At 44.1% G+C, this 25,874-nt stretch overlaps 3 protein-coding genes across 4 annotated transcripts; 1 reads left to right on the top strand and 2 right to left on the bottom strand.

Moving 5' to 3' along the window:
* The first annotated feature begins 61 nt into the window (after nt 1–61).
* On the top strand, nt 62–7,555 carry htra4 (HtrA serine peptidase 4). The gene is given in 10 exon segments (XM_027027178.3): nt 62–535; nt 2,322–2,421; nt 2,790–2,994; nt 4,922–5,116; nt 5,255–5,266; nt 5,268–5,288; nt 6,038–6,152; nt 6,285–6,342; nt 6,852–6,947; nt 7,390–7,555. Coding segments are annotated over 10 exon segments (1,389 nt in total). The 5' UTR covers nt 62–114.
* A 682-nt stretch (nt 7,556–8,237) lies between these two features.
* On the bottom strand, nt 8,238–11,767 carry tm2d2 (TM2 domain containing 2). 2 transcript variants are annotated; one of them, XM_027027176.3, is made up of 5 exons: nt 11,129–11,767; nt 10,924–11,011; nt 9,999–10,120; nt 8,793–9,027; nt 8,238–8,436 (listed from the first exon to the last, which is right to left on the bottom strand). In XM_027027176.3, exons 1-4 carry the CDS (start codon nt 11,440–11,442, stop codon nt 8,814–8,816), a joined length of 738 nt encoding a protein of 245 aa, XP_026882977.2. In that variant the 5' UTR covers nt 11,443–11,767; the 3' UTR covers nt 8,238–8,436; nt 8,793–8,813. The 2 variants fall into 2 exon arrangements, with proteins under 2 accessions (XP_026882977.2, XP_035382229.1); XM_035526336.2 differs by having other exon boundaries at nt 8,238–9,027; nt 11,129–11,766.
* Nucleotides 11,768–11,929: 162 nt separating this feature from the next.
* tbx3b (T-box transcription factor 3b) lies at nt 11,930–17,152 on the bottom strand. Its single transcript, XM_027027175.3, has 7 exons — nt 16,446–17,152; nt 15,919–16,186; nt 15,348–15,494; nt 14,660–14,736; nt 14,412–14,542; nt 13,654–14,210; nt 11,930–13,462 (listed from the first exon to the last, which is right to left on the bottom strand). The coding sequence occupies exons 1-7, from the start codon at nt 16,763–16,765 to the stop codon at nt 13,187–13,189; spliced, it is 1,776 nt and encodes a 591-aa protein (XP_026882976.2). The 5' UTR covers nt 16,766–17,152; the 3' UTR covers nt 11,930–13,186.
* Between the last annotated feature and the right edge of the window lie 8,722 nt (nt 17,153–25,874).

Raw genomic sequence — 25,874 nt, 5'->3', positions numbered from 1 at the left:
CTGCATGTGCTTCCTTTGGCTACAATGCGAAGTTTCAAGGATCTGGTTCAAGGAAGTGTTAGATCTGGTTACGTGGTTAATTTGATTTAGCCTGCTTTGTTAAATCTGTGGATTATGTGGAAATTAGTTATTTACTTGCTCGTGACCTTGCTGGTTCGGGCACGTCATCTTCGAAAGAGACAAACTTTGTGCCCCGACGTGTGCGATGTGTCCCGCTGTCTGTCCTCCTTGGAATCTTGTTATTTCGGTGTCGTCAGGGACGGATGTAACTGCTGCGCCGTGTGCGCGGCCGGCGAGGGAGACTTTTGCGGAGCGTCTGGGTACGGGGTGTGCGGCGAGGGCATGGCATGCACGTATGGGGCGGGAGAGCGTGCCAACGCGCGCGGGACCTGCGTGTGCACCTTGGCGGAGGAGGTGTGCGGCAGCGACGGAAGAACCTATCCCAGCATCTGCCGTCTGAAGGCGGAGAACAAGAGGGCCGAACTAAGCGACACTCCCGTAGTCATCCTGATCCAGAAGGGCCCGTGCAACTCTGGTAAGCGTGTGCGCGCGCAGAACCCTTTGCCAAGCTCAAAATGAACTTTCCCGGTTGACAGCGTTTAAGGTAAGTAAAGTGAAAATAGCTCAAATAACTTCACAGCTTGACTGCTAAATACCCCATAAAATGTTTCACAAAGATTACGGCAGGTTTTTTTGTTTTGCCTTATTGCGTAGCATCATAAGATGTAGCAAGACACTTTTATATAAATAAGAATAATGCAACTTTGGTGGAGTTTTGTTGACGCACACTGCCTGAAGATATAACCCTGTAAAATTGTTAATAACTCTTCCATAATGTTGGAGGAATGTTCGCTTTTTCTGACAGTAATCCATACAAACTATGCGCAGCAGTTATGAACCGTCAGACCGGATCGTTTCAATGGAATTCATCCTGATTCATGTTCTGAGATATAAGGATGGCTATTACCTGCCCTCATAAGGCTCCGGCTAACTTGCCTGTTTTTTTAATGTGTGCTAGAACAATAGGCTTCACATAAGTGGAAAACATGCACTCCAGTCATGCACGCACCCCCATTTTTCTCTTCACATCACTGAAGAATTCACTGACATGAGTTATGGCATGATGCATTCCTCTAAGAAAAAAATGTAACTCTCATCCCATTCATCTGCTCTTGTAGAGGCCCTGCATGTGCGCTAATATCTCATTTCTACCATTTTTATGCTCATCCATCAAACACCTCTGTGTAACTGCCATTAATCAACACTCAAAAGGATGGTGCCATCATCAGCTGCATCAAGTGCAGCAATCTCACACCAGTGGAGCTGAGGGGGGGTGGGTCAGGTGTTCCTCACCAGTGGAGAGGGCAGGGGCCCAAGCACATCAGGGCCTTTAAGTCCTGGCGGATGGTGTGTAAGCACATGTTGCTGTTTGCTCTCAAACAATATAGTACCCCAGTCATGCACCAGCCACCTACCATCATGGTTTACTTACAATTTAAATGGCATCCTTCCATCCACCACCTGTTTATTGTAGTATCAATGTTAATTTTTGCCTCAAATTTGCAACAGACTTTGGATTTTGGGTGCAATTTAGACAAACAGTATGAAAGTCACACTTTCAAAAGTTGTATATATAGTTGTAAAATCTTCCAATATGGTGAAATAAGACAGCAGGGTACTGAGCGAGGCCAACTCTCAAAGATGGCCCTTGGCAACACAGTGAAGCTTGTTTGCTCCTTGGGATTATGATATTATACAGACAGCAGCTGATTTCCACACAGTTTTGTAGACAAAACCCTTGGAATTTATTGACCTTGAAAAAAGGTGTTTCAGTGAAAGTCTCTGGTAAGAACCAGAACAGCCTGCAGGACAGTTTTATTGAAGTTTCCAGTGTCCCTACTTGAACAATGTGCCCTCTACTTTAAACTCAAAGTAATCTTGCAATGGGTGAGATCATCTATAATCTTTTATTGGTGCGCCTAAATACTTAGGATTTTGATTGTATTGTCAGCTGCAAGTCTTTACGTAGAAAGACCCCGATTGGCCACTGTGTGGTCAGTGTAGAATAAGTCTTCTCTGTAAGGCAGGAAAGCATATAGCAGTTCAGAACTATGGTGGATTTGAGATTAATGTTGGCATCGACGTTATCACTTCTGCCTCACAGTCATGGTGACGTGGGTTTAATTCCTGGCTTGGCTACCTGTGTGAATTCTTCGCTTGTTTCTGATACTTTGTCTGTTTTCTCTAGTGTTTCTTTGCAAATTAATTTAATTGCGTCATTGAAACACTTCCATCTGACACGCCGTGTCGATCTGCAACAGGTTCCCGGAACCCCAGCAGCATGCGCTACAAATTCAACTTTATTGCAGATGTGGTGGAAAAGATCACCCCGGCAGTCGTGCACCTGGAACTGTTTAAAAGGTGAGGACCAATTGCAGTGGTTTATCAGGCCCAGACTCAGTGGAGGAAGACAAGCATATCCAACATGATGGGTGAGATTTCCCAAAACCATCGCAGCAGTGATTCATTTTGAACACTCTCTCCAATGCTGGCTCCCAGTCCCAGTTAAATCCCAGTGAAGAGCTTTGTTAACTCTATGATGAACTCTTAAGATGTTTTTAGGAACCAAATCAGAAGACAGTTAATATTTAAACACATTTTCAGAGCAAATAATTACACTGGATTGTTAGTTTATCGGTGTAAAATAATTCAGTTCATAATTTAAAGTGGCTGGGGGTGATGCAAATGTGCTGGGTGTTGAACAGGGTTCGGTGAATGCATTTTCAGAGGCTTCCGTACAGCGGCCAGGAAGTGCCAGTGTCCAGTGGCTCTGGGTTCATCGTGTCCGAGGATGGCTGGATAGTCACCAACGCCCACGTGCTGTCCAACAAACAGCGCATAAAGGTAGAGCTCAAGGACGGGGCCCACTATGACGCCACCATCCGAGATGTGGACCAGAAGCTGGATATCGCTCTAATTAAGATCGACTCAGAGGTGAGATGGCCCGCCGCACCAGAACGAAGAGTGCTTCGGCTGGTGGCTTACAGCTCTTTCTTAGCTGTCTGCACACTGTAGTCAGGAATAGTAATGCTTGCAAGGAGTCTGATCTGAGCCGCGTATTTGAGCATTGACTGCTCGTAGCCTGGGCATAACTTTGGACAACCAGTTGTTGTTCTCAACTCATGTTTCAAATCTGACCCAGTCTTGCAGAATTCTCCTTTGTAACATACGAAGGATTTGGCCCTTTCTCTCACAGGAAGCTACCCAGGTGCTTGTGCAGTCTCTTGTGATCTCAAAGGTAAACTATTGCAACTCACTACTTGCTGGTCTTCCCCTAAGAGCCATCAAATCTCTACAACTTGTCCAGAATGCAGCAGCACGACTGGTCTTCAATCTTCTGAAGTTCACATGTCACTCCACTGCTGCGCTCCCTTCATTGGCTTCCTGTAGCTGCACGCATCAGATTTAAAACCTTGAAGCTTGCCTACAAAACCAAAAATGGACCAGCTCCTCCATACATGATGCCATGTCTTCAAATCTCATGGAAGACAATGCTTCAAGTCTCATGGAAGACAAGCATTGAGACCATTCTCTGTCCTGGCTCCTAGATGGTGGAACGAACTTCCGCTTGCTGTCCAGACAGCAGAGTCCCTTGCACCCTTCAAACACAGACTGAAGACTGGATCTATTTGTAGAATATTTAAATGACCACTAACCCTACGTTGACAAATTGAAACTAGTGCTTATTGTAGGGTATTTTTTATTACACTGATGTTGACTGCTCCTTTGTTGACTAACAAACTCTAGTACTCGTTTATTGCACTCATTGTCTAAGATAGAGCTAATATGTATTTTGCACTCCTGGGCATCAACACTGATCCTTATATTTCAACAGTATTCTAGTTCAGTGTTATCTTGGACTCTAACCTAACTGTACTAGGATGTTTTCCATGAGTAAATGACAAAACACTTTTGTAAATCACTCTGGATAAGAGGATCTGCTAAATGCTGTTAATGTAAAATGTAAATGTAAATGTTGAGAGTTGCATGATTTTCACCACTGTGCATTGGTTTGTTAGTATGATCCACTGCCTCACTAGGAACAGTGTCTGAAAACAAACTGATCCCAAGGCTGTCCACACAGATGTTTCAGAAACACGTCCATGAGGGCACGAACCTCTTCTCTCCAAATCTCAGCCTCTTGTGTTAAAAGGAAAAACAGAGAACTGATCTGGGATCAGTCACACACAGCTCCTCCTCCTAGCAGCAAAAGAGTATGGCAGCAGCACACACCATTGGCTGCCAGTTTCTCTGACTCCTCCCCTGGACGAACCAGTGCATAGAGGCAGGGGTGACGGGCAGAGCGAGTAAATCACCCCCCCCCCCAGCAGGGAAAGGCAGGCATAGAGCAAGGCGTCATGTCCCAGAGACAGAAAGTATTAAAGAGACTGGCATTCTACCCATGAGGCACGGACAAGCACGGGCAGGTTCCCATCCAGGCTTGGTGCAGTCTTAACTCTCCACTTCTCAGCCGGATGCTTAGCAGGCTACGCTGAACAACTACAGACGGCTTCTGTTTTGAGAGGGTAATAGTTACTTGCTTTGTATCCCTATAAAATGATTATTGTGCTGCTGTTGAAAATCAAATGTCTGTGATTCTTTCTGTTATGCTTTCATTCTGTCTACTAACTTTCCTTCTCTCTCTACTTCAAATAGTACAAAGTGTCAGTCTGTTTGGTATGTGACATGTACACTCACCAAGACAAATTCCTGGTATGTGTAGCATACCTGGCAAATAAAACTGTTAACTGATTCTGTTCCTGATTTTGCGCATCCCCACCCCCAACATCCCCCATTCCCCTCCTCCCTCCCTCCCTCGCTCCCTCTATCCCTCTCTCTCTCGTTCTCTCTCTGGCGGCAGGACCGTCTGCCTGTGCTGTTGCTGGGCCGCTCCTCTGACCTCCGCACGGGTGAGTTTGTGGTTGCCGTGGGCAGCCCATTCTCTCTGCAGAACACCGTCACTACAGGCATCGTCAGCACGACGCAGCGTGGCAGCCAGCAGCTAGGACTGCACAACTCTGACGTGGAGTACATCCAGACGGACGCCATCATCAACGTGAGCGCACAACACCCCTCCCCTGATTGGTTCTGATTGGCTTTGAACAGGCCAGTCACAAGGCATTACTACTGACCGACAAATAGAATACCCAATATCGCTATCACCATTAATTCGATGTCAATGTCTTTCTTGCAGTACGGCAACTCGGGGGGGCCCACTTGTTAACTTGGTACGATCCTCCTTGCAACCTCCTTTCATTTCCACTCGTCCTTTCCTGCTCCCCACCCACTCTGTGCGCTCCAGGGGTCAGTCGGCAGCAAGTTCATATCTCGGGCACAAGCACAGTGGTTTGTCAATCCTCTCACTTGCGTTCTGTCACTCTCTAGCCCCCGAATCCAGCTTCCCCCTGAACTGCACAATAAAAAACTACTCTCATGAGTGAGACACAACACTAACTGGGGAAGTGATTTATATTAAACTTTCAATCCTGACCATGAAAAAGAGTACTGAATGAAACACCACGGCCAAAAGCAGCAGTTTTAGTGTAGCAGTTTAAAGTCTTAAATCCAACACACTCTCTCCTTCAAACAGAATAGACCAGAATCTGATTGGCTGCAGTAAGCTCCTAATGGCAGCAAAATGTGACATCATGTCCTTCTGCCAGTTTTGGCTTGTGACTGATGTAATTCACACTGAAGTGGCAAAAGACTCGCTACTGTTGGATAATTCAGAAGCACTAATGCTTAATCAGCTATGCTAATGCTTAATCAGCTATGCTAATGCTTAATCAACTATCTCTTATTAGGTGGACATGTCTATAGTTGGTCTACGTCCCAAAACACATGCCCTTACACTTCACTGACTGCACTGGTGACATAAAGTGGACAGAACTTTTTATATATTAAAATGGCTATATTTAATATATTATAATTAAAATATTTACATTTGACTATTACACGCACTGTTTTGTGTCTCAAGGATGGAGACGTCATTGGCATAAATACCTTGAAGGTTACAGCGGGAATATCATTTGCAATTCCCTCAGACCGGATACGGCAATTCCTGGCCGACTCCTACGAGAGGCAAAGAAAAGGTATGTCCAGCCTTTCGATTGCATTATTCATAGGCTGCACTTTCCCTCACTGTATGAATACCCAAAATGTTATATGTAAATGTGCAAACCCTGAATACTCTATTTCACTGTTTTCTTGTGATTTGCCGGCAGGGAGAATGCAACCCAAAAAAAAATATATAGGAATAAGGATGCTTCAGCTGACGCCATCGTAAGTTTACCATGTTTGTTTTTGGGTGGGTTTTTATTTATTTGGTATTGTGTAAGACATTTTAAAACATGAACAAACTGGTTGCATTTGTGATAGTGGTTAAGGTACTTGATTTGTTATCAGAAGGTTGCCAGTTCATGCCCCACCACTACCAAGTTGCCACTGTTAACCCACAACTGCTTAAGTTGTATTCAGACACAACATAATTGTGAGTCACTTTGGATAAAAATGCTGTAAATTATATTGTATAATTTTAAATAGCGGTGTGTACTTATATTTCATTATAACATTTCTGTACACTGCACACTAAATTAACTTGGTCTCTTTAGTTTTCTACTGAACTACACAGCTGAGAATAATAAGAATAGCAGCCCCCTGTAGTATAATGTAGTATACGCCAGTGTCAATGAAATGCCTCATGTCCTATAATATACAACCAGAGTGAACAAATTATGTCTGTTGTGCTGACCTTCACTCGTGACACCGTGTTTTCCTCACTGCTCCCCCAGCTTGATCATGGACCTGAAGGAGAGGGAGAGCGATTTTCCCAAATTGAGCGCGGGCGTGTATGTGTACGAGGTGATACCTGGAACCGCAGCTTCCAGGTAGGAAGGCAGACTGAGGCCGGGCTTAAACCCGATTTGGCGATTTACGGCCTGCCGTGTACCCCTAGGCTCCCGTCGTGCCTCCGCTCAAAAATATTCTTCCATGGGCGCCCCCACCGTTGGAACTCATGGCAGGTTGCTAGAGGAAATAATTACAAAGGGCATCTCTCACCTCCCATTGGAGAGATTAGAGTTGGCTGAACCGAACGCTGCGCACACACGTGTATGTCACGCATGTCTCACGCATATAGCAGGCTTTTCCCAGAAAAGTACAAGAGTCATAATCTAGTGTTAGTTTTTTTCAATTTTACTTCCCATATTTCATGAGTTATCTCACACACACACACACACACACACACACACACACAGAAATGGTCCGAGTGCCATTGTAGGACACGTGTCCCGCAGTGGTCCGAGCGCCATCGCCGTTTGTCTTCCACAGTGCCGGCCTGAGGGCTAACGACGTGATCGTCAGCATTGACGGGCAGCCCGTCCGGAGTGCCGACGACATTAGTCATGCCGTGCAGTCCTCCAAAACGCTCTCGGTGACTGTGCGGCGCGCCGATATGGACGTGACGCTGACCGTCATCCCCAGCGAACTGGAGTGATGGATGCACCTGTGCTTCTCGTGCTTCTCCTACCTTCTTTATTAGTAGCAGTTACCAAGCACCTACACACACGAGCCACTTGGATACAAAAGCTATGGGTGCGTTTTATATTGGCACAGTTGACAACGATATGGCATCTGTTGCTACAGTTGTCAGCTACCTTCTGCCCCACTCATCCCTACAGTTTATGACTACAGACTATGAAATGTCACACATACCAGCAGACACCTGGTAGTGAATCCGAATTTACATTCACATTGCAGGCCACATTATTCAGTTCCCATTTCACATTAATAATTGCAAGTAACCTCTGCCTGTCTTTTATATATTTATATGTATGTATGTATGTATATGTATATATGTGTGTGTGTGTATCAGTATGTCAAAAAATATCCAGCCAAGAGCAGTCCAACAGAAACTGCTCATGATTAATACGTTATGCTTAGAAACAGATAGGCCATAGTCTCTAGACTGTACACCTGAACAGAAGGTGTTCATAATCAATAAATGTTTCTATGTGTGTGTGTGTATATTATAAAGTATCTACCAGTTTTGCTTTCGGGAGTTCTTGGGGTGACTGATTTTCTTTCACAAAGGTGTATATAATTCTTAAGTTCATAAGAACTTCTAACATTTTTGATAATAATACATGCATAGTATAAGAATATATACAAGAATAGAATTATGATGTTGTTTTGTATTTATTCTGTGTTGTCTGGATCATAACATCTTGCAAATAAGAAGGAATATGAGAATTTCTACATACATAGTGAAGTGTATGAAGTTGGTTCATTTCTGCTCACAGACACCTTAGTGACTTATTTTTTTGTGCAATTACCTGAATGGTACCATTTATTTACAACGGGAATATCCTCTTTACACTGTACAAAACAAAAAAACAAAAAAAACACAACAATAACTTAGACAATAAAAGTAACAGATTTGGGACATACAGGAGGTTCTTAGGCAACAAAATTTGTCAACACACTACTACTACTACTACTACTACTAGGGCAGTCACAGTAAAGCCCAGGACATACCAAAACAACATTCTCCAACCAACACCAACAACATGTGTTTCACAGCTGTTTACGGCACCAGAATTTCGTCCCCCTTTCACGCCGCTTCATTTGGCTTGTGGATTCCGTTTCTAACGTTCTAAAATGCTCTAGTGCCAGCAGCACGTGTTTGTTGGAGAATGCCAGCGAGGGTGGCTGGCGGCCAGCGGGGGGGGCACCTGCGTTCTGCTGTCTGCCGCTCAGTACACGGTGCACCAGTTGCTCCCGTCGCTAGGCGCCAGGCCGCCAGTAATGAGCAGGATCAGGTCCACGAACCACCAGATTCCCAGTCCGCCCAGCGTGAGGAGCTTGCCGACGGCCGTGCCCGTGTGACCCAGGCAGAAGCGGTCCACTCCGAAACAGCCCAGGAAGAAGGAGTACAGCAGTGTGGTTATGAAGTAGTGGCCCGTGTACCTGCCACCACGTCAAAAGGCAAGTTATGCGACCTCAGATTTATGCATTTAAATGTATAATTTTGTGTTATACATTAAGATATAACCTAGTATTTCTCTTACTCAGTGGTAAACAGTGGTGCGATGTAATCATTTAATTATTTAATGTAATCATGTAATTATTTTATGTAACCAGCACCAAGAGAAATTTCTCTGGATCTTGGTGAATAAACATTCTGATTCTAAGGCATGATACGAAGACTTAAGTAGTTCAATTTGGGATTCAGTGCTTTTACAAAGTCATAGTGCTTATGAATGTAGTACAAGTCCACCCTCTTGTGGATACTATACATGTACAGCAAAAAAAAAAAAAGCGCAATAAGCATTTTTGAAAGTACCTTAAGTGCACCTGAATTGTAGAATTTTTAAAAACCTTCATAAAAAGCACTGCAATGCAAATTTAAAATTTATTCACAAAAGGACTAGACATGAAGGTGATCTACTTACTTAATGTACAAACGGACTAGACATGAAGGTGATCTACTTACTTAATGTACAAACGGACTAGACATGAAGGTGATCTACTTACTTAATGTACAAACGGACAAGACATGAAGGTGATCTACTTACTTAATGTACAAACGGACAAGACATGAAGGTGATCTTACTTAATGTACAAACGGACAAGACATGAAGGTGATCTTACTTAATGTACAAACGGACAAGACATGAAGGTGATCTACTTACTTAATGTACAAACGGACAAGACATGAAGGTGATCTACTTACTTAATGTACAAACGGACAAGACATGAAGGTGATCTACTTACTTAATGTACAAACGGACAAGACATGAAGGTGATCTACTTACTTAATGTACAAACGGACTAGACATGAAGGTGATCTACTTACTTAACGTACAAACGGACTAGACATGAAGGTGATCTACTTACGTAATGTATAAACGGACAAGACATGAAGGTGATCTACTTACTTAATGCAGGGCTCGTTCCCCCTGAGGAATTCTCGAGGCCCTGCACATTCGATACCATCCAAGGCTGAGCACAACACTTGAGTGTGGTTTACGTCTTTGTACACCTGACCCTGATTTCCAATCTGGTTAATATTCAAAAATCAATGAAAAGGAAAGAAAAACAAAAAGGTGCTGGTTTAATTTTCAATGAAAACCTCTGGTGATTAGACAGGCACTGCTTGCCACCAGGTAAAGCAGGGAGCTGCTTGGGGCATCAAGCCAATGGAGGGGCCCCCGGGGGCTGACATACTCTATACGTGTGCAGTGGCAATGTGCAAAGTTTGCAATGACATTATGAGACCTGACTACCCTAAAGGGGCCCCGTCCACTCATTCCCATTGCAAGTAGCTTGCGTGATTATGTTGTCATTATTAAACAATTTATAACATAATGGTGATGAATGCTGGATAGAAGGACTCCTGTGAATATACGCCTAAGACCCCAACAGACTCTAGAATCTCCACTGTGGTTAGGACTAAAATAGCCATTCTATGGGGCAACCGGTCGATATCTCCAAACGCTGGTGATTGCATTACATTGGCAACAACTATTTTTGGCACCTTCTCCATTCTGAGTGTTAATACTATTATTCTTCAACCACTAATATCCCAAAGAGCCTCAACTTGTAGGAGGTATTAATGTGTTCCTTGTAGATGATGTGTACACTCAGACAGCAAACATTACATTAATCCTCAAGCTAATTTTATAAATGTTCCTTAGCAGCACAAATGCCTGTCTTAGAGGTTTGCCTGGCTACTGTAAACTCTCCGTTAAAAAGTGATCAAAGCATGTCGTTAGTCCAAGAAAACATGAATACGCTCTTAAAACCGAGTATTACTGTCACCTTGCTCACAGATCTTTAGCACATACACAACTTAATACTCGCCTTTACACACCCATGTCCCATCTCAATAAAGGCCGTCACATTTCCGTCATGGTCGACGGGGTCGTGACAGTATATAAACTCCTCGGGCCTAAATAAAAAGTGTACATTAAACGGCATTACAAGACACTACAAACACCCATTTGGATATCAGGACCAGGATATAAGCTCCATATGCCAGCTGCTGGCTACCTGGCCAGCTACGTACAGGTAGCGGCAGAGGACGACTGGAGACGGAGGGTTGTACTCGTACTGCTCCGTGTGATTTGACTGATCAGAGGCTATGAAACTATCCGTGGCGTTTCCTTCAGGTTGTCCGGGGTGACCGGCTGCTGTGGAAGTGACGGCGCTGGTGGCGATCGTCGTTGTTGTTGTTGTTGTTGTTGCGGTCGTTACTGTGTTTCCGGGTGTCTCGGTTGAGTTTTGGGAGTGGATCCCGTCCAGGCATTGCAAAAGCAACATCGTAACAAGCAACAGGAACTGTCCACACAACAAAATGTAGCTCACAGAAATGTGCGGCATTGTGATATCCACTCGGTAGAGGCAAATGTCTGCACAAATGTTGCCTGCATACACACTGGCTACAGATCACTATCCTAGCTATGCTAACGCCAGCTGAGGCAACTCTCCGCTGCTCCACCCAGCTTCTCGAAGCTAAAAACGGTCAACTTGCCCTGTTGTCGACAGATTCCTAGTGCTGGTAGTTTATCACAATATAATTAAGATGCTCGACTCGCATTCTGTCCGAAACAAACACACTTTTGACAGCTAAACTGACGTTAGTTTTTTTTTTAAGACGGTGCTTTTTCAGTGCGGCGCAGAGTAATGACGACATGCAGAAGACGCATTTTAGAGGCGCGGTTTGCAGAAGACACACGGCCGATTTTACCGCGCACATCGCCTAATCTGTACTGCATACCTGTACACGCCCTACACGTTGTGTGATCTTCGCGGTCACTTAGCAATTAAATGCATACCTCCCCCCAAAAGTCATTGTCACCCATTAGAATTTTTGTTTTTATTAATTTGTTTGTTTATTGTTTTTAAAGCATACCCCCAGAGCCCATCTCGCTGATCTGTCCAGTAATAGACCGCACTGCTAAACGTTACTCCAGTTATTCCAGCCTAGAGAAACCCGTAGCTACACGACGTTCAATGAAACAAACAAATTTCGCAAGTATCGCTGAGAATACTAGGACTGTGAGTTAATCTTCCGTATAGCTCGAACTGCGTTAGACACAATAACTGACTTTAGCAAAAGAGTGACCTCTTCTGACAAAGAAAGATAGCTCTAGTAAGAGTTCTTAGACCTCATATCAAACACTTCACAGTATGAGTTAAATTTAATTTAGAACTTAATTAGAGCTGATCAAAATTATGTATGACAGTGACATTAAAAATGAATTAGGCTATCAAAACAAGATAAAAATGAAAAGACCAATAAGTTCCTTTAAAATGTTCACGTTTGTTTCTTTCTGTATTATAAATTATTAAATAGCACAATAGTAACAGCAACAACAATATTATTATTATTATTATTATTATTATTATTATTATTATTATTATTATTATTATTAATAGTAAGCATCATCATCACCATCATCATCTGTGATTGTAAAAGAAGCACGTCGTTATTTTTCTCTAAAATTATTTTTTCTATGACGTCCCGTCGGCAGCCGACTGCTGTTATTAAACATTTTAATCAGATTAAATAAAAATAAAATATTATGGCACAAATTCAAAATAAGCTTTGAAACGAAAGTTAATTGAACAACATGTATCATATAAAATTTACTACTGACAAAACCTGGGGATATTGTCTTAGGCCCACTAAATATATTGTGACATATAAAACTAACAGAAATCATCATTTCATATTGTGATAATTGTTTTCGGAGTCTATAATTTGATCGTGCGCACATACTTTTCAGCATGCAAAGCAATAAGTTTTATTTGGCAATAATTGTTCAACATGCACAACAGTATACAGTACATACGATGTTCAATAGGGAAAAAGCTTTAAAAATAGCTTAACATATAGCTTAACATAAACTTGAACTGATGTGTCATTGCGCATCCTAATTCATTCCTAATATATAAGAGACTGCTGAACTTTCGATCATCAAAACACTCATTTTCTGTTTTTTCGTTATTAGAGGTAATACGGATGTAATATAAGTCTATTGCTGCAAGCGAACAATTTTTTATTATCATTTTATACCATGCGTGGTTGCAGTGCCTACGTGGATTCGCTGCAGGTGGAAAGTTAGGTCGGGCGTGACGTAGGAGATGCCGGCCCCCCTCCGATCTCAAGTTTAGAGTCAACGACGACCGACACGGGGACGGTCACAACACTGCTACCTTTCACATCCACCCCGAATTTAGAATGATACGCGTCTGTCCGTGCAGTGCCTCTGTCAAGAAGACCGACTGGAACCGTGTAAGGTCTGCAGCGGGGTCGATAGCTCGCAGCGGGGATGTGCGGTCCGTGGGTCGGCGCTATCATGTAGTTGTACGGAAAGAACTGCGAGATGATTAAACCCTGTGAAAAGCATATAGTTTCGTTTTAAAATTAAAATACAATATAACATTAAAAACCAAGGGTGCATTTGAAGAGTTAACACAATTCTGGTCTATAATCTTTTGGAACACTCGTTTTAACGTAAATACAATAGACCTGAACTTCAGAGTTTAATAAGAAAGTACAACTGAGGAAGGTTCGAGTGAACATGCCTGAGAGATCGGCCCGTGTTGTTGAAAGCGCAGTGGAAACTCTAACTGTCCCATGAATTCTTGGTTTGAAGCCGCGATGGCACCGGAGTCACTGCAACGTTCTCTGTCTGCTGGCAGGTTTGTCGACCAGGGGCTGAGTACTCCAGCGGCCATGAATGGTACACTTCCGATAAAGTTAAAGTGGCTTTGGCTTGGCATAAAACGTGTCGATCCTCTTATGTTACTCATGATCTGTTGTCCTACAAAGGTGGACGTGGGTAAGCAGTATGGGTGTGCGTGCGTGTTGGTCAGTGGGCGATCGCCGCCGTCATCCAAAGTTGTTTTGAAATGTTCCGGACACAGGACGCTGTTATGTACATTTAGGAGACTTTTCTGAACGCCCCAGGCCTTTGCTCGCGTTTGCCTTTCGGTGCCGTTAGTGGCCTCCCTCTGCAGTGTCTCGTCGGGTTGTTCCTTCGGCTGCCGGCTAGTGGTGGACATTTCTCTGGACTTCACTTCCGACGGATGGGTTAACCTCTTGGCTTCACCATCGCTGTCAGTGTCACTCTCGCAAGGATCTATGAGAATGATACGTGTCAGTGTATTTATTTTTGTTTGTTTGTTTATAAATAACATATTATAACATATTAATGACATATCGTTAATATTATAATAATTATTTAATCGACTACTACTAATAATAAGGGGTAATCGCCTAATATTTTATTTAGGCCTATTACATTTCGCTTTCGGAAAATCCATCCCAAACAAAACGTAACCTTTTGATGTTGATGTTGCTACAGTGGGCACTTGAAGAAAGTAATTTGCAGGGTCGCATGACGAGTCGTCAGAGGATCCGCTGTCTTTTTTCTGCTCCACGTCTTTAACCTTGAGTTGTAACACTGGCTTCCTAATAAACAGAAAGTGGCTTTCACATCAGAAGTTGGTTGTTTAGAAGGTATTTATTTAATCATGTTTAACAAATTTGAGCCTACATCAAAAATGCCACAAATGTTCGATTTCTGACCTCTTTTCTCTCCTTCCGTTTCCCGTGTCACGGAATCCTTTTGCGAACGGATTATTATCTATTTTTAGTTGCGTGATCTGTAAATGTAAGGAATTGTGTATTGAGATAAATATAATGCACAGAATTAATCAGTTTATTAAAGCTCAAATGTTTCATTTCATTCAGTCAATCCTAAACAGCATATAATATGCCTATATAGACTACATTAAACTAAAGAAGTGAATCGACTACAATTGTAATCTTATTTTCTTGATCGTGGTACTTACAAAGATCAAATTATTTTCTGTTCAAACAAATTAACTTGGAGGGGGTGAGTAAAAATATGGTAAGGTAGACCTACAAATAGTGCATAGAGATTGTTTAAAGGCCAATGTAAACAATAGCTAGGTTACACCAGCCTAGTGTAGCACAAAGATCGCACTTACAGAAATGAGAAGCAAGCAAAATTATGGTGAACGCATTTCAATTTATAAACTCTGTGTGTGTGCGTGCGTGCGTGCGTGCCTGTGTGTGCGTGTGCGTGTGTGTGTGTGTGTGTGTGTGTGTGTGTGTGTGTGTGTGTGTGTGTGTGTTTGTGTGTGTGTGTGTGTGTGTGTGTGTGTGTGTGTGTGTGTGTATGTGTGTGTAAACGGAGAAAAATACATCATTACCATTATCTTACTGATGTATATGAAACAAAATTAGGAACCTTATCGTTCTGGTAAGCTGTCACTGCGATGAACTCGGTCTCAGGAAACACGTAGGTCTTGAAAGTACTGTAGGGAAGTTTGAGGATGTCGTTGGCTCGAACGATGTGGAACCTCGGTTGATATTTATGCATAGAGTTCAAAATTGTCTAGAAGAACATGAAAAAATATCAGCTTGTTATTTCTTTTAAATCTAAACATTATAGGTTTCATTTTCCTGCCACCTCAAAACTATGAGTATTCTAGTAAGTATTCTATACGTTATGTATGGTTACAAACACGATAAGGCTGTCGCTATATTGAGAGAGTGGCGGTTATCATTGTATGCTATGTTATACAGAAATTGGACATTTTAATAATAATAATAATAATATTTACCAATTTACAACATCATGAACTAATCTGAATTGAGCACAACAATAGATATTTGCTAGACAGCCAAATAAAGGCATTTACCACTTCAGTGAAAGATTATTAACATTAGACCTACATAGGTACCTACAGAACCTACAGTAACAGTTCTAGAGCAATTTGACGGTCGCAATACGGCCATCGGCCAATTAGGCTACTCACAAATCCATGTTTGTCAGAAATGTTGTTTGTCAGTTTCAGCTTATGAAAGTTGACAATTTTGGACATCCACTGTTCCCCGGTTGCTGGGCTGTCAGGATGGATATACATTCGTTTTGGCATCTCGGGATCTGATTTTCCTGCCACCATCCAGCGCGAGTTGTGAAACTTGTATCTGCAGTTGTCGGCCGCCACGATGTCCATCAAGAGAATGTACCTCGCCTTCTTATCAAAGCCGGTGCAACGCACTTTGAAGGGTGGAAACATTCGCCTCGAAGAACCAGTAAACACGTTTTTATTAGACATGCATTGGGCCTAAGCTGGAAGTATCTGTCACTTTAAAACGCACGCACTAACTGTCAAACATGGCAGATGGCGAACTGATACGTTTGTGCTCCAAGACGCACACTGGATAGGATAAACGCACCCTATTATAAAACCACCATTTTCCCCAAGCAAACACTTTCTGGAAAAGTTTCACTACCAACTTTAAAAACATGCCAGTGAAGAAATCTGAAATCTGAAGTTACCTCCCTGACTTGGTGATCACCATTTCAGTGCCTATTTTGTGGAACTGTCCCCACAGCTCCGTGCTTTCCAAGTGAACCACAGGGTCGTCCTCAAACTCCACCTCATGCTCCGCTGTCCCCCTGGGCTGGGGATGAGAAGACGGTGCCGGAACGTCCAGTCCCCTCGAGGGCAGCTCAATGTTGCTCTCGCCGGCGCCAACTAGCTGCTCCAGAATGGGCTTCCCGCACCCTACAGCCGATAAAAACGGTGGGCGGCGTCCCAGCATTGCACCGATAGCGAAGTCCGAGGGTTGGGGCGGTAAAAACGGGTGATAAGACATATCTACCTTTGGCACAGCCAGGTCCCGAATCGAATAATCCAGCAACCAAATTATTTGTTTCGATGGTTGATCTGACACCTAATCCATTCTTAAGTTCTGATCTTTCGTCTATGAGTGTTTGGTGTTGTTTGGCCGCTTCACGCACGCTTAACCCCTTTCATCATGATTGCAGCTTCTAGAAATTAAGAGCCAAGGAGAGCGATGAATTACCACCTATTCGCATGGCATGCGAGTGAAGTGCACGCCTGTAGACCTCTGTCCTCTGAGCTGTAAAAGTTTAAGCACAACACGACCAAACAGAGGCGCCACGTTACGATGTGTCCTGGGCGCCGCAGCCTTCGAACTGTCACCTGCGCCTCTCCGGACATTATCGTGGTTCGCGTCCAACACGACTTTAAACTGTGCCAGGACAAGACTTTCCGATTGGCGTGGGGGCATCTTCAAACCAATTGTATTTCATCAGGGCGTGGTTAGAAAATATTAGCATGTATAGGGAACTGACTTGAATGACTAAGGGCTCGAGCCGTGACGCCAGGAACTTTAAGAACGCAGCATCGGAGTAGCGCAAGAAAAGGAAACAAACGTTTGTATTAAAAACCCTTTCTCTCTTTTAAAAGCAAGGTAAGCGGCATTTATATTTTCTTTCTTAGTAAATTTGTTTGTCTAAAGTGATAGAGAAATTACAGTTTTGCACACATTTATAAAAAAAAACAAAAAAACAAGCAATAAACATTTAAAAAATTAAATATTTTCTAAAGAATAAATGCTTTTAACTCAACGAGTTCCAGTGTCAAGCGTGACTGACACACATACACTTCATAAAACAATGCAGTTCAGACTGATGCACTATTTAGGGAAATAACATCTAGTTGCTCCTCCTACTGCCCTCCCCCGAGACCACCCCCAATCAATCACTGCCTAGGCATTTAACTACTGGATACCAGGAACATGAACATAACCCCCTTATGCCATAAACACCAGCAGCCAGAGAGCATTGCACCACTCCCTCCTCTACACCTAGCTTTCCACAATCAGGGCTTTAGTGGTCAGGATCTCTAAAGTGTTGGGAACCTGCATGCGGATCAGAACACCTGATCTGAGATCAGCTTTTTAACTTCAAGCGGACAGAGAACACAGTAGAGGCTGATCACTCTACGCACCCAGAAACGTTGCCCGCCGAGGAACTTTTGTGTGACGCCACAACATTCTCCAGTCCTCTGAGCTGACTTTGGACCAGTTTCTTACTTATGAAATTGAGGCTGAAAACTGTAACAACTGGCGTGAGATCAGCTGGGGTGTGGTGGGACTACGCCGTGACGGGCGGGTGGAGGAACGGGCTGAGCTATGCCCACAAGTGCCCATGCTGGGATTAACCGCCATGTCGGGCTGCGGTGATTTACTGCCCCAGAGCTTGGCAGTGGTGGCGGAGGACAGGGGGCCGTCGTGTTGGAGCTGCTCCCTGACGGAGGACAGCAGGTTCAGGGCACAAATCCCCCAGCTTGCCCCGGAGATCCGGCCCTGCTCCCCCACCCGTCGCCTTGCTCCGTCCCCCCCCCCCCACTCTGTCTCCTCCCTCTCCAGACTGAGACCTGGCCAAACACCATGTTAACTGTTGGCAGAGAACGCGGCATGTCAACCTTTGATCTTTTGCTTTGACGGCAATTGGCAGGGCCTGTGTAGTTATGGGAGTGTGGGGAATCCTAAAACAGACACCTCTCGAGTCTCTTCGCTTGGGATCTGTCACCTCTTTAACTCCTTCTCCACACCACAGAGTTTCAGTGCAGACTCTTTTGCAAGACCAGAGGGTTGGCGTCACTGTTTTGCTATTGCTTATTTGTGTGTTTGTGTGCGTGTGTGTGTGTGAGTGAGTGTGTGTATTGTATTTACTGTGAAATGCCTGGCAGCTGATCACACCATTATACCAGAGCTGCAGCAGTAGAAGGAGTGTTTGGTTACCCGACATGGCCCACAAAGTGCCACCTTGGGTGCCAGAGTGCCCTCTGCTCAGGTCAGCTCTGAGCTGTTTGCCAGCGCTTGTTGTATAAACTTGCATCTCTTCCTTGATGAGAGATTTACACTTATGCCAGCTCCACTTCTTCAGCTAAACATTCCATTGTATGGGACCACTGTACACAAGATCAAACTCTCATTGGAGCGTTGTGGGGGAGGGGCCTGACTACTGACCAGCCAAAGTCTAAGAGTTTCCCATTTATAGCTTTAAACAGTAAAAAGAGTTAATGCTTAGTCTTATAATTAAGAGTTCTTTTAGGAAGCTCATCCCTGAGTTGATGAGTCAGTCATACCCTCTACAAGTTTTGTGAGAAACCACATTTCTGCACTATTTCTTGCATCTTTTGATCGCAAATCTCTGGAGAAGTGAATAATTTACAGCTCGTCCCAAAGGCAAAGCTGCCCAGCATGGATGAGACCATGTGATATTCCTGATGTTCTCCTGACATGCAGGTACAGCTCCATCTTTCCACATCTCCAGAATTTCAGTCACGTTACACCCAGCCTTGGGTCCTCAGCTCTGACACACACACGCAGAGAGAGATCAGTGCCACAGCCATGCTATATCACCTTGTAAGGAGTAGTCTCCTTCAGATGAACAGGTGAGGGAGAGTCCAGGCTACCCACCAAACAAAAACCAAACCAAAACCAAACCCGGTGGACTGGAGTTGAGTTGAGAGCTGGGTAACCTGAAAGCAAGGTGTAAGAGAACACAGCTGACACTCAGCACCGTCATCACAGACTATGAAATGCCAGCAGTGAATTCAGTGGTGATGCCACCCAGTCCTAACATTCCTGTGAACTTGTGCATCTTCCTTTTGGACGTTGCGAAGAATGAATTCCAAATACTACATGTCAATAGTCTGAGACTGATCCATTAGCCTGATCCAGACACCCTGAGAGACCTCGATGTACCGCAGATCCTAGTGTGCAGCTATCAGTGCGATGCAGAGAATGACATCCTTAATCCATGCTCTGTAAGTCACAGCTGTTTGCAATAAAGTATATTCAGTGTGCCCACTGCTGAAAGCACTGCAGAAAACCTGCCATGGGATAACACATGCTGAGAGCACTTCAAGCCTAAAGAATTTACAGGCTATACAGAACATGTTCTTTATGCACCTCCAATCTCACTCATTTGTACATTCTTTCCATTTACATCAAGCAAATCAAGTCTTAATAATTGAATGAGGTGACAGTCCATGATACTCTCTCCACACAGTGTTACAAAAAAGACTTAAAAGTAATCGTCAAACCTTTAAAACAATACATTTCCACCACAGCCCGTAGAAAGAGTCTAGTCCCTCCTGTCAATCCCACAACTTCTATCCATATTTTTCTCCAAAGTCCTTCTTCTAAAGATACACTTATCCTACATTTCTATGCACTGCATGAACATGAAAATGACTGACAGCGAAGAAGACCCCTGCCCCCCCAAGAAGGTTCACTAATTGGTTAATAAAGCTGGTGTGATGCTGGCGACACAGAGGGAGCAAGCAGCATGGATCAGCAGCATATAATATAGATCTTTATTCTCAATAGTAAACAGAAGCAGTACAATAACACAATGAAAACAACAAAGATAGTAGGACATAGCATGGTATTCCATATCGATACATCCGGGTTTTATCCGCTAATGCACAGCACTGTCTGCAAGGATCTGTGGGTTGAAATTGGGGGGAAACAGGTGAGTATAATCAGAACGTTGGTGATTTGGAGCAAGGCAGGTGTTTGTTATGAACCAGAGTGGGCATATTCCTCCTACTGGAAGACCAGCCAACCGTGACAGAACCCCCCCCCCCCCACCCCCACCCCCCGCCCCAAAGACTCTTCCAGCTTTCTGGAGTGCCGGCCTGGCCAACGATGACTAGGCTTCGTCAGGTGCATCCTGTTGAAGGAGGCGATTAGGTCGGGGTGCAGTATCTGGGAGCCCAGTAACCAGCTCCGCTCCTCAGGGCTGTACCCCTCCCAGTCCCCAATGTATTGCAACCCCGAGCCCCTCCTCCAGGAATCAAGTAACGCACGAACCCTATAAACAGAGCCATCCAACAGGGGACCCTCCACCACCGGCTTCAGGGTGGAGAGGTGGAAGACTCCTTGACATACGACTCGACCCCGGTAAACCTATCTGGTATGACACCTCATTCACACAACCCTTAATGGTGTACGGACCCTCATATCTGGCTCTCAGCTTACTGGGAGGGCCCGCCTGGCTGTGCTTAGTGGCTACCCAAACCTTCTGTCCAGTGTCAAACTCTGGAGGGCCCACGTCTCCTGTCTGCCTTTCTTTTGTAAGCCGCTATGGCCGAACACAGCCACCTATGAGTCTCCTCCCAGACTCGCGCTCTGCCCCTACACCATTCCTCAACTGCCAGTTGGTCCGATGTGGGGGAGTTCCAGGGATAGAGCGGAGTTTGGTAACCTAGCACACATTCGAAGGTGGTTAGTTTCATCCCAGCATGACACAGGGAATTCTGTGTATAGTCTGCCCATGTGAGGTCGGCACTCCATATCTCAGGATGCTGTTGATAATAAAGGCATAGAAATTTGCCCAGCTCCTGATTTACCCGCTCCACTTGACTGTTTGCCTGGGGGTGGTAGCCTGACCTCAGGCTAATGGTGATGTTCAACTTCCCAAGCAACTCCCTCCATACTCGTGACGTGAATTGAGCCCATCCTGTCTGAAACAACATACTCAGATAACCCAAACTGCTGGAATACATGACGGAATAGCAGGTCCGCCGTCTCCCAGTCTGTAGGTAGTCCTTTTAATGAGATAAACTTAACCATCTTGGAAAAGCCGTCTATTATCATCATAATAGCAGTGTTCCCCTCAGACATGGGTAAGTGTAATAAAATCTATAGAAATATGTGAACACGGTATTTGGGGAGTAGGCAGAGGAAACAGCTTACCTGCAGGAGAGGTGCGTGGAGTTTTGCTGCGAGCGCAGGCTGAACACGATACCACATAATGAACTGCCTCATTCAATGTCGACACCTCCTGTTTGCAGGCCAATTCTGCCTGTAATTCTCCCCTCAGTTCATTCAGGAACACATCAATCAGTGCAGCTTCGTTCCAGTGGGAACCCGCAGCCAGTGTCCTGAACTCCATCGTGTAGTCCGCAACCGTAAGCAATTCCTGCCTTAGCCACAGTAGAGCCCTTCCACAGATCTTCCCCTGATGGGGGTGGTGAAACATTGCCTTGAGTTCCTGTAGAATCCTTGTGTAATAATTTCAAAGCAGGGAGGGGTTAACCACTAGAGCGGCTCCCCAGGTACGGGCTCTCCCTGTGAGCCTGTAGATCATAAATGCCACTTTGGCATGGTCTGGCAGATGGAGCTGCTAACCGAAATACAGCTCGCTTGAACCACGAACCCTTCGCAGTTCTCGGTGTCTCTATCAAAAACCTCAGGGGTGGTGATCAGACCTCATAACCCCTCAGGGACTGATGGAGTTCTGGGTGAAGTCGCTCTGTTATCAGGACTCGATGTGATCTCAGTGACACACTGCCCGAGGCTCTGCACCATAGAAGGAATCTCCCTCAATTCCTTGCCTCTGCTGCTCAAGTGCTGCCATCTGAGCAGTGAGCAGGTGTGCCCAGACAGGTCTGCCTTCGAAGCTCCCTGGAGGCTGCGCATTCTGTGATGCTGGCGACACAGAGGGACCAAGCGGCTTGGCTGAAGAATAGAGATCTTTATTCTCCATGGTAAACAGAAGCAGTACAATGACAAAATGAAAACAACAAAGCTAGTAGGATGTAGCGTGGAATTCCATATCGATACGTCCGGGTTTAGTCCACTAATGTGCATCACTGTCTGCAGGGATCTGTAGGTTGAAATAGTGGGAAACACACAAGGAAAAGGTGAGTATAATCAGTACATGGGAGATTTGGAGCAAGGCAGGTGATCGTTATGAATCCGAACCAGAGTGGGCGTGTCCCTCCTGCTGGGAGACTGGCCAACCATGACAGCTGGACTGTGTTTAAATTTTTGTTGCTTATTACAGAGCCCAGGCGTATTTTGTTGGTTACTGAGAGGACCTATTTTCTTGATATCAGGATGTAGGAAATTGTCAGAGGGTAATTTTTAAAAGTCTGTTACAGCAACTTTTAATCTCTACATCAGACTGCATTCAGATAACAGCATTACAAGAAGGGTTATGTCTCCGGATCAGATGACAGCATTACAAAAAGACTTACATTTCTAGGTAAGAATAGATCAGACTGTATCATAAATCCTGCACTGAGAATAAATCAGTAGTCTCAAGATCAGACTGCAATGGAAATACTGCACTGGAAATAAGACGTTAATCCTTAGGTAATACTGTACTGAGAGGCCAGCTCTAGAAGAGCTCCACGGAGCATAAGCCTTTAGTCTTGCATTCTCTCAGACACCTCCAGTGTGTATTTAGAGGGACTGTGATGAATAGTCAGCCGCTCACAGGGTTGTGCGAGTCGGCCTGTTTGGACTGAGGAGGTGAGAAGAATTCAGTTAAACAGCAGACCTCAGATGGAGAGAGAGGGGGGGGGGGTTGATAAGTTTTTATATGAACGTTCTTGTATCATCACTGTTCTTTATTTCTTTATCTTTTTGGAAATTCTTTGCCAAAAACTGGCTTACTCTTATCTTTTCATCGTAACATAATCTTTAGGACTTTTTAGGATACAGATCGATTCTCAGTTTTTCAAGCTTTAGATGTGTTGTAAAGACAGCAGGCAGGTTGTGTGTTGTGCCCACACCTGCAGAGATGTCACTGGTAATATGGATGTTGAAGCAGTATGTATGGGGCATGACTTTCAAATCACTGGGACCACAAAGAGAGAATAGTGAGAGATCCAATCACTGGGACCAGTAAGCGAGAACAGTGAGCGTTCCACTGATCCACTGAGGCCATGGGTCACGTTCAAATCACTAGCCATGTACCTGAAACCGTATGTTGCTAACACTGAGGTGTTACAACACTGTGGCTCATGCAAAGCAATACACCATCCAAACAAGAAGCTTGTGGAAAATGAGACACGCAATCTTAACACTTCGCCTGCGAGAAAAGCAGCAAATAAGGACCACTATTACATTTTCTGAGCAAGAGCAAGGTCCAATCATTTCAAACAGCTGAATGTTATGTCCATCTATACTCTATATGTGTGTGTACGCACGCATATGTGTGTGCGTGCGTGCGTGCGTGTGAGAGAGAGAGATTGTATAGGCTAATAATAGTGTTATTGTCACATTAATTCCTGGTGACAGAAAAGCTTCCCATGTTCATCAAGTATTAATTGATTTTTATGAAAGCTCCAAGGCGAAAATCATTTCTACAAACGACAATAAAGACAAAACCTCTCTTTACAGAAGGATACCATAGCACTGTCAACTTTCATGATGAACCAAACTGAATGTTTCTGTAAAGCCAGGCAGTGTACAAATTATTGGCACATTCAGGTGGGCACTGAAAAAACAACTTAGCTTTTTTTGGCTAAAGGGAAGAGAATTACTGATTTCTAGTATGGCTGTTTTTGTAGCTTGCTTCACACATGAGTGTGACACAGGCAGCTCAGAGAAAGCGAGAGGTGGGGAAGGGCATTTTATTATCCATAGATAATAAAGAATTGAGGACCTAAATAAACAAAACACACAAGGTAATCCTTGGGTTGAAGGCAGCACAGCGAGGTTCACCAGCGATGCTGAGGGATAGTCAGCTAATGTGCAGCACTGTCTTTGTGTACCTGTGGGTTTAAATAGACACACAATTAGCGAGGACAGGTGTGCACAATCAATACTCTGGGGATTGGGAACGAGGTTGGGAAATGGAGTGATCTGTATCACGAGTGGACGTTTCCCTCCTGCTGGCAGACTGGCCTCCCATGACAATGAGAACATTTTCCATTGTTCAACTTCAGCCCTTAAAGTAATTCTGGGAAATGTCTGGGGCCGCTGCACCTCAAGGATCACTGAAGTCTATAGCTCCTTTTTCCCCCTGGGAGCCAAACACTTCGTGACACTAAAATTGCACTTTTCAGAGACACAGGCTGGTCTGAAGCTGTTGTCCTTCAGAGAACATTGCAGCCACAGCTCCATCCAGGTGCTACAACATGGGGCTGGTAGGAGAGAACTAAGTAGGGGAAAGCCACTCCCCTGCAACCATAATGAATTGGATAGAGACTCAGAACTGATTATTTTCCCTTTAGAACATTCAGTCGTTTAAAGAGATAACCTGATGGCTCAAGGTGTGGGGTAGAACAACAATTTTAACACTGAAGGGGAAGATGGCATTCATTTACACTCTTGCTGAAATTAAATGATGGATGGATGGATCCACTGTGAGAACAAGCAGAAATGCAAATTAACACATTGTTATATTTAAATAAACCACGTTAAATCCATTCCTTATACATTTATCAAATTATCATCAACCCGCACAATGGTCAGCAAGGACTGATGTGTGCATATGCATCTGAGGTGTTTTGGTTGTGTCAGTTCCACCTCTAGGTGGCAGCGATTGTCAGGTCTCCTCTGTTTGTGACAAGACGATAATAAGCAACAAGCCATGAGCATAAAGTGTCTTGTGGCCCCTTTGATTCAGGTATAGAGGACACACAGACAGCTGTTCTCATAGGATTATCTATTCATGCAGCACAGTCTGTGTGTATTCTGCTGGGGAATAAAGGCTCCTCAGGGGTCAGTGGGACACGACCTGGGATCGGACAGTGGGACATGACCTGGGCTCAAACAGGGACCAAGGCCAGAACGGATGAGGTGCTGGGAAGCAATTGGAGGTTGGATGAGAGATTCACACAAAGACATGAGAAATTCCAGATGGTTTCTCAAGCTCTTAGATGCCTCCTTTTAAAGGTTGAACAAGACCAGAGTACCTTCAGCGGAGCATCTCCTCAGTATGAATAACACAGAGGCAGGGATGCACACAAATGAGTACACAAAAGTGTCATATGATCACGAGTGAAGATTACAATTAATGCCGAAATGATAATGTCAGACACACTTTGCTATAATTATGATATTAAATGCTATATATTTAAACCATGTTAAGTTAGATGTAACACCAGTGTAAACCTTTACATCAGATAAATTACTTCCACCCACA

Source organism: Electrophorus electricus, chromosome 1, assembly GCF_041902795.1.
Source record: "Electrophorus electricus isolate QZ-2024a chromosome 1, ASM4190279v1, whole genome shotgun sequence".
NCBI classification, from domain to species: Eukaryota; Metazoa; Chordata; class Actinopteri; order Gymnotiformes; family Gymnotidae; genus Electrophorus; species Electrophorus electricus.
Note: the sequence above shows the minus strand (reverse complement) of the source record. Positions and strands in the feature narration are given on the sequence as shown.

What these genes read in the sequence shown, in the direction of transcription:
- tbx3b (XM_027027175.3), bottom strand. Translation starts at nt 16,765, where the DNA reads ATGTCTTATCACCCGTTTTTACCGCCCCAACCCTCGGACTTCGCTATC. An exon ending in AACGGAAGGAGAGAAAAGAG is followed by an intron (nt 14,543 to 14,659) that starts GTCAGAAATCGA and finishes TCTGTTTATTAG; the next exon opens with GAAGCCAGTGTTACAACTCA. An exon ending in AGCAACATCAACATCAAAAG is followed by an intron (nt 14,211 to 14,411) that starts GTTACGTTTTGT and finishes TCATTCTCATAG; the next exon opens with ATCCTTGCGAGAGTGACACT.
- tm2d2 (XM_027027176.3), bottom strand. Translation starts at nt 11,442, where the DNA reads ATGCCGCACATTTCTGTGAGCTACATTTTGTTGTGTGGACAGTTCCTG. An exon ending in GTCGTCCTCTGCCGCTACCT is followed by an intron (nt 11,012 to 11,128) that starts GTACGTAGCTGG and finishes CTTTTTATTTAG; the next exon opens with GCCCGAGGAGTTTATATACT. An exon ending in GGGAACGAGCCCTGCATTAA is followed by an intron (nt 9,028 to 9,998) that starts GTAAGTAGATCA and finishes ACGTGGTGGCAG; the next exon opens with GTACACGGGCCACTACTTCA.